A 20,895-nucleotide genomic window follows, 5' to 3' on the forward strand; every position below is an offset into this window, starting at 1 on the left:
TCTAATTTTCCTAGTATTCTGGAACCACACCTGCCTACTGTGAGGCCTCGAAGAAAGCTGTTGGAGGCCATTGGGTTGCTTAGGACATTTCCCTAAAGCATTTAGGGATGAATTTTCTTAGATCTCACAACATTTAAAATATCTTCGTATGTACTCTATGATACACGTTTTTCCTACTCAAATCCATTTCTTTTATCATTGCTACAAATTGTGTTATTCTTGATTGTACTTAACCTTTTAAATGACAGAATTCCTGCTTGGGCATGCCCTGTCTCTTCTAGGCAGAAGACAACACCAGCAGAGCAGACTGTGGCATTGCCAGGCTCTTCAGCTCTTGCCTTGCTTCGTGTGGTCTTTGACTCTTTCAACTTGATTACAGAACTCCTGTTTTTGTCTCATCTTTGCTGGCTTTTAAATTCTTTCTGTTTAGTTTAACCCACTGCTCTCTGAAAGATTAATCTATTCTGAGAAATGCATTTTTAAAAAAAACAGTTTATTTTTACATGGAATTTTTAAATAGGTTTGCCGCCATCTTCAAAGAAGGCCCCAACCCTTGTAACAGTTCATCCAAATCTTATCAGTTCTCCAGCTGGGCTTTTTAGTGTGTGTGTTTGCTAATAATAAAAGTAAATGTTAAAACATACTACTAAAGGTGTTTGCTGCTAAAATTAGAAGTGGATTTAATGAAAAACAAAGGTGTAACTCTAGTAGTTGTGTAGGTAAGTAATGTAAACCATGTGTAAACTGTTAAGAATGTCTGTTGTTTATGAATACAAGAGGGTATTTTTCGAAACTTTTCTATTAATAATCAACTTTTCATTTTACAGCATACACAGCTCAGGCAGATGAGAAGACAGTCCCCAGTACTCTTACAGATGCTAATGCCAGAGCCTTACTGATTTGCAGCGGACCTTTAGAACATTATGACTTTCTGATTAAGCAAGAAGAGCTGAGAGATGATGAGCAGCAAAGAAGAGTTGTACAACACCTGCAGAAGTTGCATGAGACCCTTAAAGGCTACAGCATCAGTTCAAAAAATCTTCTTTCAAAGGTGAAGTTAATAATGATACAAAAATTTATTGCATTTATATTTGCTCATATGAATGTGCTTAAAGTGCAGAAATTTCTGTCATGAGCATGAGTCTTATTTTTGCAGCTGTATCTTTACAGACAGATCACTGTTCATGCTTGGATCTCTTCTTTTTTGTTTGTAAAATTCCAGTGGCACTCTAGGAGTAACCAAATTAAATATTATTGAAATAATTCCGTAAGAAAGTCTAATATGATTTTGGTCATGCCTTCTGTCTACCTTTCCAAAAATGTCATTTGGCTGTAGGAAAGAGAGGCCTAGATGATGTTTTAATAGTCAAGCACTGAGGTAACATGTGTGTGAGTTACACATACAGAACACTAAGGTTTTGTGTCTATGAATAGGAATGAAATTATCCAGGAGAGTCTAAATAAATCAGCCTTGAAAACATTATAATATAGATCAAACATGACTTTAAAAAAGAAAAAAAGTCCATTTTTTCCAGCGTTGTTAGTCTCCAGGCAAGGTAAGAAAAGAAAAAAGAGGTGTCATCTGCACCGCAGTTGTGGTTTTGGGGATATCACAGCTCCTTATCAATGCATTAACAAAAATTCATACATATCCCTGTTGCACAGCACCTCAGCAACCTTACTGCCTCACCATTAGTAATGCTCATAGCCTGCTTTCGCAGCTCTGTGACTTTTCCCTGAAGCTGCTGACGCAGTGTTTTCCAGAGCCTCTGTGGCAGTGTTTTTCATGTCTTGTTCTCATGCTGTTATTCTCAGATTGTTGCTCTTGTGGCCTTGCACCTGCAAATCTTGATAGCCTTTTTGTGGCAGGTTCTCACGGGAAGCAACTGGAACTGGTGTGAGAATTCCCCCTCAGCTTTCCTTGCCTCTTGTATAGGTTGGAGTTTGTATCCCAGAAAACCAAACACAGCGCCCAGCAAAGCAGATACAACATTTAGTTGCTTGGTAAATGCCAGGTGATTGTATATGTGCACAGAAGCTGAATGACCAGTGAATATGCTTCATATGCACCTGGTTGACATACTCTAGTAAGCACAAATAGTCATAAACATGCTGAATCTGATGATAAAAGTACAGTGCTGGGAAAAAAACATGGCAAAATACTCATTGCCATCATTATTTTCACTTTCCCTGTCTGCACTGGACTGCCACCTCCCTACTCCTAAGACAAGGATGTCTGGAAGCTCTCAGTGCTCTTCACAGCCAGCTACCGAGTGTTTCTCTTTTACTTTCTCTCTTAATGCTTTTGTTTTTATTTTTCATCAGAAGTAGCTTCACGCTTACAGTCAATGTACGCAGTCAGCTGTAGACCTTGCCAATAAATCGTGTCAACCTTTCTCATCGTCTGTTACGCAACACCTCATCTCACGGGCATAAATCTAAATATCTAACTCTGCTATTACCTAACCACACACTCCCCATTACAACCTCAAATTCTCCTGTTACCCTGCACAAATACTGTGTTTTGTTTGCATGACAAGCCTAAATGATGTTGTGTGAGATCAGGGGAGCCAAAGCCTCCGAGGCTCAAGTGCCTTGAAACAGCACTCTGCCCTTCAGGCAGCAAATGACAAATTACCATGCTAAGGCCTTTGCAATGTATTTTAGCTTCAAGGCATGAAAAAAAAATAGATAGAACATTGGATTTGAGAACAAGTATTACACCAAGTATTTTTACCTGCTCAGGCTGGTGGCTCAGCTCATCACATTACTTACCTTTCTGTTATGCCTGTGGATCCACGTTGTCTTGATGCCTTTATAGGCTAGCTCTTGAATCTAAACCAACCTCCTTATTTAGTTTGGACAAGTGCCACAAAAAAAAACCCTGAAATTTCCTCTTTCAACAGTGGTTGTTGGTTATCTTCGATATCTAAAGCAATATGCAGTGTGTCTGAAAAAGAACTATTTTTGCGTAAGTGTAAGGAGATCAAGCCAGATTCAGCTTACCAAACTACTTTAAAAGTAATCCAACAGGCCAGAGTTCTCTATCTTGAAGGTGCTTGATGTGAAAAGTTTTTTGTTTGTTTCTTTGTTTTCATCTGTCTGGGCTGCTTTTTAAGCTTTGGTGTTGGGCTTGTAGTCTTTTTAACTGCCTATCTCAAAATTGTTTTTAGTCACTGTACCTGGACTGTAAAAGACAAAGTCCCTCGAAACAAAGCCAGTGATCTGGCTTGTTCCTGCATTATCTTTTGGACATACTGCCAGACTTTTATTAATTTTCATTCTTTAGAAAAAATGTTATGATGAAGGCATCTTACTGTCAAATCTGAGAATGAGTAGGCTGGAGCATTTTGATCTTTTTCTGGTAAACTGTTTCGGACATTCAGATATTCTGTTCTAAAAGCCCCACCTTTGAGAATAGTTTTGAGAGCTGACTTTTTTGACTGGAGTGCCCTGAATCATTATAGTTGTCAGAGCAGGTGTCTTGTAATGGCTTTGTATATCAAGCATTATGTGGGTTTGTTATTTACTGTTTCTTTGATTGGGAAGCATGAATAGGGAAGAAAGTCTCTATTGCAGAGAACAAGTACTAATCTTATTCTATTTAAGAAATTGTGATGTTACTTTGTCCTTATATAACAGAGCTAATCGCGGTAAAGCCAGCCTGACTGACACTTTCTTGAAAGGAAAAAGTCAAATGCTGTTTTTAGCATTCCTCTCTTCCATTTAACATTGCTTCAATTCCTTGTTTTAATTTTAAACTAGCTTTAAAAAATCATTGTGTGACTTGCTGGTATGTAAGAACTAATGCCACAGTCAGTGAGAAGCAGCTGTAGAAGTACTTGCTATTGGGATAAGTGTTGTGGCAGTTTAAGGTTTCTCTTTGAGAACTTGATATTATTGTGGAAATCTTAAGACTGATAACCAGGCTGAGCGCTATAATGCCGTCCCATACATCCAAAACCAAGAAAAAGAGGTGAGTGGTGGGTTTTGTGTAAATCTGTTAAAGGCAGTGAGGTTCTGTAGTTGGTGGTTAGGAGAAGAGCAACTGATGTAATCTACCTGGTCTTGTGGAAAGCATTTGATACTGTCCCTTGCAACATCTTTGTCTCGAAATTGGAGAGACCTGGATAGACTGCGTGGTGGATGCAGAATTGACTGGTCATACTAGAAGAGTTGCAGTCAATGGCTCCGATGGCTGATTGGAGACCAGTGACAAGTGGTGTTCCTCTGGGGTCAGTACTGGGATCACTGCTGTTTAACATCTTTGTCAGTGGCATGGACAGTGGGATCGAGTGCACTCTCATAAAGTTTGCTGATGACACCAAGCTGTGTGGCGCAGTCGACATGCTGGAGGGAAGGGATGCCATCCAGAGGGATCTGGACAGACTTGAGAGGTGGACCCATACAATCCTCATGAAGTTCAGCAGTGCCAAGCGCAAGGTCTTGCATCTGGTTTGCGGCAATCCCAAACACAAATCCAAGCTGGGCGATGAGTGGATTGAGAGAAGGACATGGGGGTATTCGTGGGTGTAAAACTGAATATGAGCCAGCAATGTGTGCTCATAAGCCAGAAGGCCAGTCGCATCCCAGGCTGCATCAAGAGGAATGTGGCCAGTAGGTTGAGGGAGGCGATTCTTCCCCTCTGCTCCGGTGAGACCCCACCTGGAGTATTGCGTTCAGCTCTGGGGCCCCAAGCATAAGAAGAACATAGACCTGTTGGAGTGGGTCCAGAGGAGGCCCATGACGATGATCAGGCGTCTGAAGCACCTTCCCTGTGAGGACAGGCTGAGAGAGCTAGGACTGTTTAGCCTAGAGGAGACTCTGGGGAGACCTTAGTGTGTCCTTCCAGTACTTCAAGAGAGTCTACAAGAAGGATGAAGAGGGGCTTCTTATCAGGGAGGGTAGTGATAGGATGAGGGGTAACAGTTTCAGACTAGAAGAGGGTAGATTTAGATTAGGTACAAGGAAGAAATTATTTGTGTGAGGATGGTGAGATGCTGGAAGAGGTTTCCCAAAGAAGTTGTGGATGCCCCCTCACATCCACAGTGTTGAAGGCCACGCTGGATAAGGCTTTGAGCAACTTGGTCTCTGGTCTAGTGGGAGGTGTCCTTGCCCATGGCAGGAGGTTTGGAACTAGATGATCTTTAAGGTTCTTTCCAACTAAAACCATTCTACTGTTCTACACAGAAGATGACTGTTGCAACAACTTTGTTTCTCTTCTATCTTTGAGGAAGTTATTTGAACAGAGTTCAAATAGGGCTCTTGTGAGATGAAATGAAGCCAAATAAAGTATGGTTTAAATTCTAGTGGCAGCCATGTTTTGCTTCAGCAAAATTATAATCAACAGCCTTAATGAAGCTTTTTCCCAGAATAAGTGTCACTGCTAGCAAGATCCTAGCCATCAAGCACTGTACCAGTTGTAGACAGTGGCATCGTATCCTTGTCGTATGTCTGCATCTGTCAAAGAGTTTTCTAAGTAAGCAAAATGTATGTTTTTCTATGATGGACTTGCAAGGTGGGGTTGCTGTTGCGGACTTGGTTCTGTTGTGAAGAGTAGAACTAAAGCTTTTTGTGTCAAGAAGAGATGGTGAATACTGCTCTCAGGGATTGGCCTGGATTGAATAGGGTTTATGTAGGCTCATGAGTGGAAGTAGTTAATGTAACTACTAGAAGATGTCTCCAGGAATTAGTAAGGATCTAGTGAGCAGGTAAATCCTGTAAGTCCTGTAGTCGTGAGCAGCTTGTTGACCCTCTCCTCCCATGAAGGCTTTGTAACTTTGAATGCACTAAGAAGTAAAAGATATATCTTATGCTATAGAGGTTCAGTTGTTTTTATGATAAAACAATTGGCATTGGTTTTGCTAAAGATTTTGTACTTAATGGGTTTTAATAGATGTAAACAAAACAAATTTATGTAGTTTAAAGTACATAAGGACTTTCTGAAAGTAAGTCAAACACTTTAATTAGTTATATGTAGTAGTATGTAGATTGCCCTTTTTTGCTTTTTCAAGAGGTTTCTAGCAATTTGACTAACTTACATTTGGCATCAGATCTCCTGCATTGAAAAGAATCTGTTGTCAGCTTCTTAGAAATAAGAAATAGTGGTGCTTGGCACTTCAGGCATGCTCGTTTTCCTTGGATTTGTCATTGAAAAGAATGTGGTTGAGAGGTTGCAGTGAAGAAGAGGAGGAAGAGAGATGCCTCTGTCTGTCAGTCTTTTCTGTAGGCTGATGTTCCTGATTTTATTGTCTGATTTTTTTCTGTGATAGAATTGCAGAAGCCTCTTCTAAAGTAACAGTTATTCCAGAAATAGAAACTTCTTGCACTTCTGAACCATTACAAGCATGGTCTGCTTTGTTGTTAGTTTTGTTCTTCATTTGTCACAAAAATTTATATTGGGTACCACAGAAGCACTTCAATGTTTATCCAATAGATTTGAGTTACCTCACATGCCAAAGCTTTCTGAAATCAGTAGTCTGGGAGAGGACGGACATGGCACCAGCCACTTCCTTTATGATAATAAAACTATTTTTGTACCCTGTAGATTTCTGAGGGCGTCAGCTTAGAATGAATTTGAGTGGAGAAAACAATTAGTCTTGCTGCAAACCAAGTAGGCTTCTGTTTTTCAAAATTACTACTCAAATTTGAACAATGACTTTGATCTTCAACTTGGTGAAAGCATGGCCTTGTACGTTGAAATATTTTGAGATCCTCTGAATTGAAGTTCAAGGCTGTAACATTTTGCATAGACGTTTCAGATCTCCAGCTTTTCAAAATAATACCAATTGGGACATCTTAAGAGCTGTTGAGTTGCTGTACTAATGACTTGAAATAAGCTCAATTATAGGTGAGGTCATGTTTTGAAAAGAGGTATGAACAATAGTAAACACCATTCAAGACCTTGAAAATGTCTTCAGCTACAACAGCAACCAAAAAGGAGGCCTGAAAGAGTGGGAGAAAGAGGCAATTTTGTTAATGTTTAAACAAAAAAAAATCTGCGGCTTGGAAACTTGTCTCTTGAATTTTGCATATTTTAATTAGCCACCTTAGTATTGACATGCATCTTCACTTGAAAGTTTTTCAAATTGGAGTGTAAATATTCCCAGGAAATAAATTGCTTGCTTCTGGTGTTTGAGGTAAGGAGCGTGGGAGACGGTGGGAAGATGTTGCAGATCATTAAAGATATTTCAGAAAGAATAGGAAATTGTCAGAATGAAGAACATGTTTTGACCAACGTAATTCCTTAGATGAGGTAGGACATCAGTTGATTAAAGTGAAGTTTAAACTAAAAAGAAAAATCTGATGGGGTAGAATTAAAGCAAGGCATGCAATTTTGTACTGTATTGTGCATGTCCTCTTGTGGAATTGTAAATATTTTAGCATATGAAGGGTTTTCAAAGAAAAGTCTATAGGTTGACTGATCTATAATAGGAAAAAAGGCTCCTGCTGTAGCATGTCCTGATGGTAATGAAACTTGGTGAAGCACTAAAGTTATGCTTTCATAAGTTATTGCCAAGAAATGTTGTGGGAGCTAAAAAACTTGGAGGACTCAAGGGATTTGACACATTTGTAGTGATGCCCTTGTTTGAAAGGATGTGGGTGTTCAAAATACATATCTAAGGATTTCAAAATTCTCCCCTTCAAAATCGAATTTCTTATATTCCTTAAAATATTTGATCTTGTGCATTTTTAATGTTAGCTTTAACATCCTTAAATCTTATAAAATTTGTTGTCAGCCAGTTAAACATTATTATACTGAGACCCCAAATATACCTCAGGATAGTATGCAAGTGAGGAGCGAGGGGAAGCTCATGCATTTAGTTTGTCTTCTTGCATCTCCCACTTTTATCCCTTCCCTCTCTGAAATAAACAGGACTACCCTGAATTTAGGGTGACTGGAGGATCTTTTGCGTCAGATCTCCCCCCTTCTTTTGGAGTGTTTCAGTAGAACCACTTCTGCTTCTGTCACCTCCACATGCCACTGACTTTCTTGACTGCTTGCTCTGCTCGAAGTTGAACCAACAGCATTGATTGTATTTTATCAGAAATTCTAGTGGAAGTGTGCTGTTTTTCTTACACAGCTTCCAGACTTCAGAAGATACATGAGAATAAATTAAAGAAAACAATTAAAAAATTATGATCATGCAGAATAGCTTAAGACCAGTAGGATGTCTGAGTTTCAATATTAAAAATCTATTGATCAAGTTTACTTTTTAAAAATAAAATGTATGTTAAAAACACCCAAACCTGACAGATTGAAGAAGGGAGTATTCTAAAAGTGTGTAGTGGTTTGACCCTGGCTGGTGACCACATGTCCACCATAGCTGATCTATCACTCCCTCTTCTCAGCTAGACAGGGGAAAAAATATAACAAAGGGCCCATGGTTTGAGATAAGGACAGGGAGATCACCCACATCTACAGTCCTGGGCAAAGCAGACTCGATTTTGGGGTAATTAGTTAAATTTATTTAACAATCAAAATCAGAGATGAATAATGAGATATAAAAACAGATCTTAAAAATAACACCTTCCCTCTACCCCTCCCTTGTTCCCGGGCTTAACATCAATCCCAATTTTATCCACCTCTTGCACCCCGAGTGGTGCAGGGGACAGGGGATGGGGGTTACGGTCAGTTCATCCAATGTTGTCTCCATCACTGCTTCTTCCTCTGGGGGAGGACTCCTCACTCTTGCCCTGGGCCGTTGTGGGGTCCCTCTCACAGGAGACAATCTTCACACACCTTTCTGCAATGCGAGTACCCTCACAAGAAGCAGTTCTTGACAAACTGCCCCAGCGTCTCTCCATGGGGTGCAGTCCTTAAGGGGAAACTGCTCCAGCACGAGTCCCCTGTGGGGTCACACAAGTCCTGCCAGCCAGCCTGCTCCAGCGTGGGCTCCCCTCTCTCCGTGGGCTACAGGCTCTGGCAGCAACCTGCTCCAGCGTGGGCTTCCCACGGGGTCACAGCCCCCTTCAGGCATCCACCCACTCCGGCGTGGGGTCCTGCACAGGACACAGGTGGACATCTACACCCCGTGACCTCCATGGGCTGCAGGGGAACAGCCTGCTTCACCGTGGTCTTCACCACGACCCGGGAGACTCTCTGCTCTGGCTTCTGGAGCACATCCTACACCCCCCATTCTTCACTGACCTTGATGTCTTCACATATTCTCACTCCTCTGTCTCTCTGCCAGTTGTTGTGTGGTGCAGTTCTTTTTTCCCTATTTCTTAAATATGTTTCCCAGAGGTGCTCCTGTCCTGTCATCACTGACAGGCTCAGCCTTGGCCAGTGGTGGGTCCTTCTTGGAGCCGGCTCGCACTGGCTCTGTCAGACCTAGAGGAAACTTCTAGCAGCTCCTTGCAGAAGCCACCTCTACAGCCCCCCTGCCACCGAAATCGGGCCAGGCAAACCCAACACAAAGTGCCAGTAATGTCACTTCTGGCAGAAGTATACGTTAAATATTTCCTATTAATTTCTCTAATTGCTCGAAGGTGGTAAGAGTTTTTCTGGAATTCCATTTGCTTTTAGAGATGATCAGCTTCAGCATCTGTGTTTGGATCTGCCACAGTATCTGTCCTTTTTTTTACCTATTAGATCTCACACAAAAATTGCTGTCTTCACAAAACCACTATTTTTTAAATCAACTAGAATTTTATAGGGCCCAGGCTGTTATATTGGTTTCCTTTAGCCAAAACCCTTTAGCCAAAACATGTTTTCTAGAAGTGGTAAGTATTGGAGCGAGAATAAAATGTACCTGAAAAGATGAACTTCAGCATGATTAAATGCAATTAATAACCATTGTGCCAATGAAAAAAAAAGATAGAAAAATGTAGATATTACTACTTGCTCTGGTTATATAACCTTTACAAAGATGGGTAAAGCAGTGCTCTAAACTTTGATTTGTTTTTCTAGCTTTGTGTCATTCCTTGTGAAACTACAAATCACATTAACCTTTTTATGTAATTTAGTGTGATAGTCTTTCATCTTGTTAAAATGACGGTTGTTAATCTGAAACTAAAAATAAAGAAATTCCTATGAATGTCTCTCAGCTGGATTTTTTTTCCATTGCTCCTTTCTTTGCTGTGTAACTTTAAGCATCAGTAGTTTTAATGAGTGCAAGCCCTTAAAAAGTGCACACTGAGTAGAGTTCGTCAGTTAAATTGTCTTGCAGTGCTTTCAGAGCGCCAGCAAATAGTTGCAGCCTTGTCCATTAATGGAAGAGTTTCAGAACATCTGAAACCCTGTTCAGCCACAGATTGATGATACAAGTTTTTTATTATCCTATTAATACAGCTCTAAATTAAATCTATAAGTGGGTCTTATATAAGAGCTATGCTTGCGTATTCTCTGAGTAAACTGGTGCTATAGATATGAGACATTATCTTTCTACCTTTTGGTCCTATATTTTCTTTCATATTTAATTAGTGTTTTGCTACTGACTCCCACATTTCTTTAATGTGGCACCGCATTTTGAAAAGTGCTTAAGTTTCGAGTTGTTTAGCAATTACTCAGCTCCAAATGAGACCGCAGGGTTGCAGCTTTAATTTTCCTCCATTTTGGCTCAGCTCATAGAACTCTTCTGCAGTGTTTTTGTGGATGTCAATTCAGTTTTATGCATTTGATGAGAATTTTGTTATGATTTCTAGTTTTTTAGAAAGAGTTTCTTTTTAGAATTGTACCTGAAAGTGGCTATGCATAATACTAGGGGGAGGACTGTTTCAAATTGAGAGTGTTTATGTTACTGCAAGTTTTTTTCCGTAAAAAATATATTTGTGTAAAATAGAATAAACCACGAGGTGTCATAACATATGTACTGAGTAATATTGAGATAAAAACATCTTAAGCAGTATTCATTCATTGATTCAAGATAAACATAACTCGCTTAAAAAAAATTATTAATAAAAGGCATACTTTGAAAGGAACCTTTTTTATATTCTTCTGTACATTTACACACCCATGCATGTGTATGTAGGTACATATTTGTGCTGTGACTCCATTGTTTTTAATCATGGTTAGACCAGAGATGAATCTGTATTTAAGATTCAGAGTGGATAGAAAGGGGACCTACAATGCTTACTGGCTTTGCAATACTGATTTTCTAAATCCTAAGGGTTTACATCTTATGCAGAGCTGCTTTAATAGGTATGTGTTGCGTATATCAATGAATGTGACAAGGCTGCTCAATTTTATATTCTTTTTCCCTAGGACTTTCTGTTCAAATGGTTTTATTTTGATGATGATGATGAGTTTGGAAACATTTAATCATTTTAGATATGTTCTAGTAAAAAGGCAGGTGTGCTAGGACTGGAGATGGGGATATTTTCACAATGTTTTAAAAAACCCCAAACCAAACCCTGTGCGTGTGTGTTTGGCCACTTTTGTAGAATGTGCACAGATACATCATTAAGATTTCTCACCAATACAGAGCTAATGATTTATTCAAGGTTATGCTTTGCTAACTAGTGCTACTTTGGTGGCTAAGTGTAGCTGCTTTCTTACTTTACCACAGCAGTGTGCTTGCTTTTGTTTTACCCGATATTCATATTTATTTTTCTCTTGATTTGCAGCTCTTTGCAAAAAACAACCCCCCAAAAGGTCTTTACGTCTATGGAGATGTTGGTAAGTTTCAACTGCATCAATTCTAATGGAATTTTCTTTAAATGCATGTTTATTCATGTTTATTCAAATTCTGAAATGTCTAAATGCTTTACATTTATGTAGCTTTATGGCTTTCATAAATTTTCCAGGATTAGTTTTCTTCCACATTATGGTGTTATTTAATACCATTACACTCCAAATTCTGGAAGCTGTTGCATTGGACTACATTACCATGTGCAGTTATTTTCAGTGTTACCCACTCACTAATATTTAAGAATGGAATTTAAGAAGTAATTGAGGGGGACGCAGTAATACAGCATGAAGACATCACTTGTTTTTCGAAAGGAAATACTAAAGATCTAGGTGCATATGGAGCCATTTTTGCAACCTTTGGTTTGCATAAAAATACAATTGTTCCAAGTTTTTGAATACAGTTTGCTCTTGTGCCCATTCTGTGGTATAATTTCATTAGTTGAAGGCTAATGAACAGTCATTATTGTAACCAGTACATACTGTTCTCAAATTGACTACTACTACTTAAATTAACTAATATTTTGTTCTTTATTTGAAGGCACAGGGAAGACAATGGTGATGGACATCTTCTATTCGCACTTAGAAGTAGAAAAGAAAAAGAGAGTACATTTTCATGGCTTCATGCTAGATGTACACCAGAGTAAGTGCAGACACAGGTATTTACAAGAATTTTATGAAATATGGTGTCTATAAAAAAAGTCTACCTCATTCTTATATAAACCAGTGTAACTTTATTAAAGTATTCAAGCAAAAAAATAGAAGTTAAAGGATTTTAGAATTTCTTGTCATATCAGAGTAGATATTAATTGCAAATTATTTCTCAAGTATCTTTACTCAAAGATTCTGTATAGATTTTGTAGAAAATTTGACTATATTTAGAATTAAACTCTTAACTGAATGTTTTTCAGTTACCAATTAGCTTGCATGCAATCTGAATGAGATAATTGCTAAAACTGAAATGATAAACATTAAATTGAATCTACGTTTTGAGTACGCAATAACTAAAGCAGGTATAAATGCCAAGGAGAATGAGAACTGTTCTAGTTGGCAAACTTATTAATACTGTTGGTAGTTTAGAGGAATAAATAATAAAAGGAGGTTCATCCCAAGTATCAGAAAAATTTCTGAACGGTTAAGGTCCTTCATTTTGACAGAGACGGTTTTAGACATTTAAAGATTTGCCTCTGTTTCTAAACCCTGTGACCTTAAAATGCTATGAAATTTTCAAATAATGCTGTAATTTACAAGTATTGTGACAGCTGCATTTTTCTTGGGAAGCTTTCATTGGTGTAAACAATTTCTGTCACTTTTAGTGCCCTCTTTTCTGTCATCCTTGGGTCACTGTTGAGATTTCCTTTCTATTTCTTGTCACTTATGCTCGATCTTAACAAAGGTAGCTTCTTGCTGCAGGATCTTTGTTTTCTGAGTGTTTGTTTACAGTCAAATGAAATACAATCCACGAGACAGTGAGGTATGGATGTAATAATCTTACTTTGTGCCGCTGTCATCATCTTTATATTTAAAAATGTGACTGTGTTGCTATGTCTGAGTTCTTTTAACTAAATGCATTCTAAGTATACCTTCAGAGGATGCGACGCAGAGACCTGTGCCGTTGATTTGTAAACGCCATAAGGGTTTTTCATACTCAAAAGATTAAGACCGAAAATGCCAAATTACAAAGCAAAACTGAAACAAAGATCATGAATTGGAGCAAGATAAAACTGTAATCTGTATCAGTTTTTGAAAGATAAAGTGTAGGTGCATAGCATTCAAGGGTAGCATTTTACATGTTTCTAAACAAGAAAATATGATTTGCAGAAATCTGTGAGCTTTTAATAGTTGCCTGAATGTGGTTGAAAACTAGTTTGCCCTCTTGAAATTTGAAGCTTTCTCTTATTTTGACTGGACTGGGTTACTTTTTGTTTGGTAGCTAAATAATCGTCTTCTGTGTACCTTAGAAAAAGAAATAAGAAATATTTGTTCTCTTCTGTTTTATCAACTGAGGAATACATCGCCTTAAGCAGAGCTTGCCAAAAAGAAAGGCAGGATTTATGGCCAAATCATATGACCCAATTGCACCAGTAGCAGAGGAAATAAGCGAAGAGGCTGCTCTCTTATGTTTTGATGAGTTTCAGGTAAGAAGTCAGAGCTTACTCCTTTGCTTCCAGGGAAACTTCATAAAATTATTTTCGATCTTAAAACATGACACTTGTTACTGTGAATATATTATTTGAATCACTGGCCACTATTGAACTGTAATAGCTAGAGAGAAGTCATTTCACAGTTTTGAAGGTGGCATTTTTTTTTTTTCTTCACAGGAGATGAGGTGCAAGTTGTCTGGATAAGTACCCTTCTAGTTTTTTCATTCACCAGTCTCGTTACTGGTCATACAAGGGAGCATTAGAGTTTGGTGAGAGACTCACGACTACTTCAGGGCAGGGACCATCATCTTTCACTGAGTCTGCACAAAGCCCAGGAAAGCAGTTGCCCGAGACTTGCTTGACATGCCTGGTCTTTGCTGTAGTTCCTATAATGCAACAAAATCATCTCGGTGTGATTAAGGACATGGAAATAACATATCAAATTCAACCCTAGAGTTATATCAATGTAACTAACATTTTAAGAGACTTTATTGAATTAAGCGTAAAAATTAAAATTGAATTGTCTTTGCCCAAGCTAAGTTGGGTGTTTATTTTGTTTTATGCAGCTTGTGAATTTTGTTTTAAGGGCATGTCACAAATTTAAGTGTAGAATTGCTTTATAAAAATTTTTACGAGAAAGGTTAGAGCAGCTTTAATAGGCAGAGATTTTTCTAATTCAGAGGGAAAATACAGAGCAAGGTAAGAATAGATCAGTGTTAGTTCTCAGATCACCTATAGCAAAAGAATCATCTTAACTGCAAACTGTCTTTATTATGCTCTTAAATTAGTACATTATTGAAACAGATAGAGCAATTTATATCTCCTAGCTATTATTTTACAAACCTGTGCACCCGAGAAGATAACAGGTTCGTGATCAGCTCCCATTAAGGGCATTTTTGTAGACATTCTTGTTTTAAGTTACTCTTCCATTTTTTGACAAGAGGTAGTCCTTTGATTTACGATATCAGTATGTGTAAGGTTAATATGGATGCGGGGTTTCCAAAACTTGTGGTATAAAGTCTAAATATGGAGACAGTTTTTATACACACTATGAAGAAATGTAAAGGTTTGGAGAGGGCCAGGGCAGAAGTGTCAACGGCCACAATATTGAACGTACAAGTGGTAGAAGGAGGCATCTGTGCTGTACTGGGTATTAGCATAAATACCCGCCATAAACACCTACTGCTTTCGTACCCTGGCGTTTCTCTGTTTCCACCCTGTCTGTCCCTTTTCTGCACTTTTAAGGGGAGAGAGTCTGATAGTTGTTTTTCCCAAATTGATAGCCTGCTCCCCCTGCTGACTGACTTAAAATACATCAGTCACTTCAGTTGTAAAAATCACCTGTGTTTTTGTCAGTGAGTCACGGCTGGGAAGATAATACAAGACATAATTTTAACCGTGTATTCTCATATGAATTTTAAAAATCTCCTTGTTCTAGGTATACTAGTGTTCTAAATTCACAGACGTCTTGACTGACTTTCTCTAATGTGGAGTGTTATGTAGGCTTTGCCTACAGTTGAGGAGTCCCAACTTTCTGAAATTTTGCAGAAGGCACTGAATTTGGGATAAGAAACTGCTTATATAATCTTAAAGTAATGCGGTGACTGAAAGAACAGCTGTTGTGGTGACACTATTAACATTTGTAATAAGGAGCCACCTCTAATTCAGAATGTTTGCAGCTCATTTGACCAGTGGAGACAGTGGCTAGATTTCATTTGCAGGCTGATTGACTCATATTTAAAGAACTGCTAGATTAAAATGCAACTGGAAAGACACTCAGCACATATACTGCTCTGACTTGCAGACAACTAACGCAGGTTCAGAATGAGGACACATTTTCAGAATAGTTTAAGACTTTGGGTATTTTTTTGAAGCAGGCTCACGGGTTATTAAAACATTGCTACTTTTTACTGATCTTTAATATGCAGTTTACTGAAAATAGTAAAGCCTTTTTTTAAAAAAAAAATCCCCAAATTCTTAAAGCATTCTGAAAATGTGTCCTCATTTTGAAGAAAAAAACCTAGAATTAAGCCATTTGTAATTATAATTTTGATGTTGCAGAACACAGAGGTTGGCCAATAAAAAGAAATCGGTTATTGTTTAGTGATCAAATAACTCTACACAGGTAATTAGAGGCTCTAATTTTGGCATGCGACTGAAACCTATTTTAGTCAGTACTGGTAATGGAAACAGAATCCCTACTTCTTGGTAAGCTGTATGATCCTAGTCTTTATATACCATCGGTACCTCTTGGGCTTAAAACAAACTACAATTTAGGGACTTTTTACTAACCTGCACACTATTAAAAGCCTCTGATAAAAATTAGGCTCTTATTTTTGTGCTAATACTAATTGCTGATAATACATGCTTATGTTTGTCATTCATTACATGGAACTGTACCAATCAGTGGCTGCCTGAGTCTCAGGCACTTACAGATGTAAATTAACTATTAGTCTAGTGTTTTTTCTTTTTTTAATCTTTTTTCTTTTTCCTTTTTTTTTTTTAAATGTGAGTCGTAATGGAAAGCAGCACTAGGTCATAAAAATCTTTTCTCTTAAATGCTAATGAAATTTCTCCATTCTCTCCATTAGCAGGCTCTCCTTACTGGTAATTTCCAGCCTTTGCTGTTGTTCTCCATTGCAATGAATGCAGGATACAGTAAAAAACATGAGAAATGACAATGCTGTAGTTAATGTCTTCTACCTGCTTCACCTCATAGAAATTTTCTCTTTCCCAAGCTACATTAGACAGAAGGAGTTCATATTTGCACCGCAGTTCTCAGGAAACACTCTTGCTTTTTGACAGAACTTTGGAGGATTTTTTTTCATAATGTAGTTGAAACCACCATAATTTCACCCCAAATAACAGTTCTCATTAATAAAAGACTGTTATTGTTTTCTTTTATATGAGCATTAATGTTCTTTCCCTCCCTGTTTTCTAAAGGTAACATGCCTTTTAGTGGTTTTAAGCAAAAAAGTTTGTTAACAAAATGATTTATGTAATACATTTTTAAAACTTGGCTATTAGGTTTGTTTTGTGATACAAGAAATTTAGTTACCCCTAAAATACACATATATACTGATTCCTCGTGCATCTGTTTTTTAGGATCAGGGGAAGTTCCTAAATTTTAGTATTCATAACAAGTAAATTATTGCTAGGTGGCTGCTTAAGCAGATATATTAGACATATAGTGCAATTGTGAATTATTGAGCAGAGATCTGCAGATCTGAGGATTGTGTTACTGATGGTACCACAGTTTGTTTTTTGGAAAAAAAATATAATTCCATATTAATGCATTCCATAAAACTAATTCAAAGAAATCTTTGCAAGAAGGAAATCAGTGTTTACACAATTCCTTATGAACATTATTGCTTCCAAAGTAGCTGTGAGAAATGTAACGTAAGTCTTTTACTGTCTCCAGTGTAGAATTAATTCTCTTTTGCTGCTCAGAAAGGTCATTTAGAAATGGGAGAATGAGGGTGGGGTGGTAATGGAGTAGGGAAAAAAAAATTATGCTGGTTAAAGTCTTTCTGTAGATACATCATTGTCATGGCATACGCATCTGAACCGATGAAAGCATAGCAGGCTGTCAGCCTGCTGTGTAATGAGCACACGTAACTCTCAGTGTGCCACCACTTCTATTTGTTCAGAATTGGGGTCTATTTTGGTAAGTCAAAATGCAACAAGTATCTATATAATAATCAAAGGGAATGCAGGAGAAACAAGTGTAACGATAATAAAGATGGTTTACTTATTAAGATTGCTGATCTCAGCTGGTGAAGTTCTGTGAAATATAAATTGCTGTTGTAACAATAGGCTTTTTTCAAAAGAAATTATTACTTTTCTCATTTGTACAGAGTGGTTTCTGTTTCGATTCTTGGTACTGTAAAGCATGTTTGTTAAGTTAAACTTGGATATTTAAAGAAAATTTACTTTATGCCTTGTTTTTGTAGTATTTTTTAAATTATATTTTTTCCCTCCCCAGCGTCACTTGTGGCACTCACTTTTATTTTTTATTCATGTTTTGTGCCTGAAGGTTAGAAGAGGCTGACTGTGCTGGAAGTGACTGCGTGCCTTTTGATTATTCATGGACAGTAATAGAAGGCACTTAAAAAGAACAATGAAATTGCTTATTTTTGTGATGGGCCATCTGTTGAATTGTTTTTTTGCAACAATCACACAATAGTATCTATGTCATATCATTCTATTTTCAACAGCAGCTGATTATGTATAGTTGGCTACTTGTCTTTATTTCTGAAGTCCCATGACCATTTAAATTCACCTCTGCAAACCTTTGCCTCAAAGGTAATAGAAATGTAAAACAGCCGTTGTGTATTTTCTTTCTGTCTTCTGGTTTTTTTTTTCATGTTGTTTCTAATTAATTAGGCCTCTTAAATGTTTAGGTCTGTTTTCTGTGTCTCCCACCTGTAGTTTTATAATAGAAGTTAATATGGAATCATTTAGCAATTGGTAAAGAAATGGTGGAGTTCTACAATAAAGAGTGGGCAAGTTTTTGAAAGACCATGGTACATTCACTGCTTATTAATTATCCCTTTTATTTTTTTCTCACCAAGCAATAATTAGAATCTTTCTCTGTGGCTTTCACTAACAAGCATTTTTCCTAGCTACAAAGCCACTTGCAGATCTATTGCGGCAGAAGCTGAAAGCGAGATAAAACAAATGTGTTGTCTTCTACAGGTCACTGACATTGCTGATGCCATGATTCTGAAGCAGCTTTTTGAAAATCTGTTCCAAAATGGAGTTGTCGTCGTCGCAACATCTAACAGGCCGCCAGAAGGTAAAAACAAACATGCTTCTAGTATCCAAATACATAAATCTTACAATCGTATTAAAATCATACAATGTTTAGGACTAATAAACTCTCTAGTCTTCAACAATCTGAGGTATTCCAATTTGTGACCTGGGATTTTTTTTGTGTTCTTAGGAAAGAAAGTTTTTTCACTGAGTCTCCCTTTCAAACTCAAGGTGTTCCTCCACTCAGATATTTTGGTGTTTTCTGATCTTCTCTACTCGATCCAAACCAGTGAGAGAGTATTTGGGGATAGCGAAGCTGAGGAGGGTTGAGATATTGCCTCTGTTTTGGGTTTATTCCAAGATAGAAAAAGATCATATTCTGCAGAAGAGAGAGAAATGAGAGTACATTCCTTCTCAGTTTCTAACTGGGAAACTTGCAGACTTGATCCACCAGGCTCAAAGGAGAAAACCCTTATCAAGATGCCATTCTCACAGCCTGGTTTGAGATCACTCATTGGGAACACTTTAGAAGGAGATTCATTTCCATTGCTAACAATATTCTTAGATAGAAAGTGACTAGATAGGTAGAGCCTTCTACAGAGTCCCCAAATCTCTATGAGTTTTAGCAGTAATTTTAATTTTTTTTTGTGAAGGAGAAAAATGTTTGTTGTACTGTAGATTAGCAGTTAGCATCATGCATAATTTCTATACCACTTTTATGACACTTTAGATTGATTAATTTCAAATGTTTGCAAAAAATACTAAAGAGTTACGGTATTAACTGTAACTGCTGGTTGCTTTTTCTACCCAAAATAATTGAGTAAAAGATGTTCATTAATTTTTGCCAGCAAACATGCAATTGACTGCTGTTTAACAAATGTAGAGCTATTGTGATTTGCAGAGGTAGGAGTGAGAATGATATGGGGCTACACAAAACTTTGTTAGTAATTAGGATGTGAAATCACCTTCACTGATAATTTCCCTAAGTGTGTGCATATCCAATTTTGTGAAAACTGTTTTGTATGTGTCCTGTTGGGGGTTTCCCATGTGTGCTGTGTCTTCTGTCCACCATGAGGTGTTGGTAGAGCGTAAAAGCTTTAGGCTAGTCACAGCCTTCAGGCATTAGGGGAATATAGATGATAATAATAGCGTGGCGTGGTTTGTGCAGGGCATTTTGGTGGCATCTCTGCCAGGTGTCTGTATTCTCTTCTTTATTCCTCCTGTCAGTCATAGGTGCTGTGTTGCATTTTTATAAGACTTCCTCATATTAATGAAACAGAGCAGCTCGTTGTACAGGTTAAGTTATAACATTTTCAAATAACATTTCATTCTGTTGTGACCTTGTTGGATAGTTGGGTACTTTCCAGAGAAGAGAAGTTTATGCTGTATAAAATATAGAGATAAGTAAGATATGCTGCTTTGCAGTTCATTTTTATTATTTTTTTCCTCTCTGTGCAGATCTGCATTTTGTTACATAGCATCCTCATTTATTTTTTTTTAATTCAATTTTGTTTTTACCAACTTTGCATAAGCTTTTGTTTTTTTCCTGGCCTTAGGGATGATCATTTTTCAGTGTACCACAGTACACTGAGTAAGATTGATACTGTCTAAACTCAAATACGGTACTTTTAGTTCACATTGGGTTTTTCCCCTCTGCCTGTTACTTGGGACTTGGCAGTTGCATAATCATACCAGTGCATACCAAGCTTTACAAGTCCTTTTTTATATGCTAACTTTAAAACAGATGCTGGTCTTATTTCTTCTGCTAAAATCAGGTACAGGTCATTAGAGATTTAACTTATCTTTCACTCTCTGCCTTTTTCAGACTTTCTTACGATGTTCCTCTCTTCCTTAAGAATGGATTCAATTTTCCTACAGCAAAGGGAGAGAAATCAATTTCAGCTCTCCTTTTCCTCCTTTTGTTCCTTCGCTCTGTAGCAACCCTGAGTTTTATTTGCTGGACTAAAAGACAACGTGACATTGTTATTAAGACTAAATAGCAAAATGGTACTGATTTCTTTCAGATCTCTATAAAAATGGTCTTCAGAGAGCTAATTTTGTACCATTCATTGCTGTACTGAAGGTAAGAAGAACCACTTGTTAAATCCTTTTCAATTTCACCTGCTGTATTAATAAATTAGAGATTTGTACAAGATTGCTTTGATACTAGTTTGCAGATAAGATGTGTATGCTTTAACTGCTTGGGGCAAGAATAGTTTAAGGTAGGGCGAAAAGAAGCTCTCTCTAGAACTAACATATTTGGAAAGGTGGATATTTTTAGAATGACAGAAAATTACCTTTTTGACTAAGGTAGGAAAACTTGTTTGTTTGGATAAAACTTTTCTTCTGGTGTGTCTGTTCTGCGTA

General features: G+C 37.7%; 1 protein-coding gene across 1 annotated transcript; it reads left to right on the forward strand.

The window, feature by feature from the left end:
* Nucleotides 1-827: 827 nt before the first annotated feature.
* Nucleotides 828-20,611, forward strand: LACE1 (lactation elevated 1; the record flags this gene model as incomplete). Its single annotated transcript, XM_009869987.1, has 6 exons — nt 828-1,051; nt 11,569-11,620; nt 12,171-12,272; nt 13,637-13,767; nt 18,472-18,571; nt 20,553-20,611. Coding segments are annotated over 6 exons (668 nt in total), but the record flags the coding sequence as incomplete, so codon positions are not given.
* Between the last annotated feature and the right edge of the window lie 284 nt (nt 20,612-20,895).

Source organism: Apaloderma vittatum, unplaced genomic scaffold, assembly GCF_000703405.1.
Source record: "Apaloderma vittatum isolate BGI_N311 unplaced genomic scaffold, ASM70340v1 scaffold13300, whole genome shotgun sequence".
Classification (NCBI taxonomy): Eukaryota; Metazoa; Chordata; class Aves; order Trogoniformes; family Trogonidae; genus Apaloderma; species Apaloderma vittatum.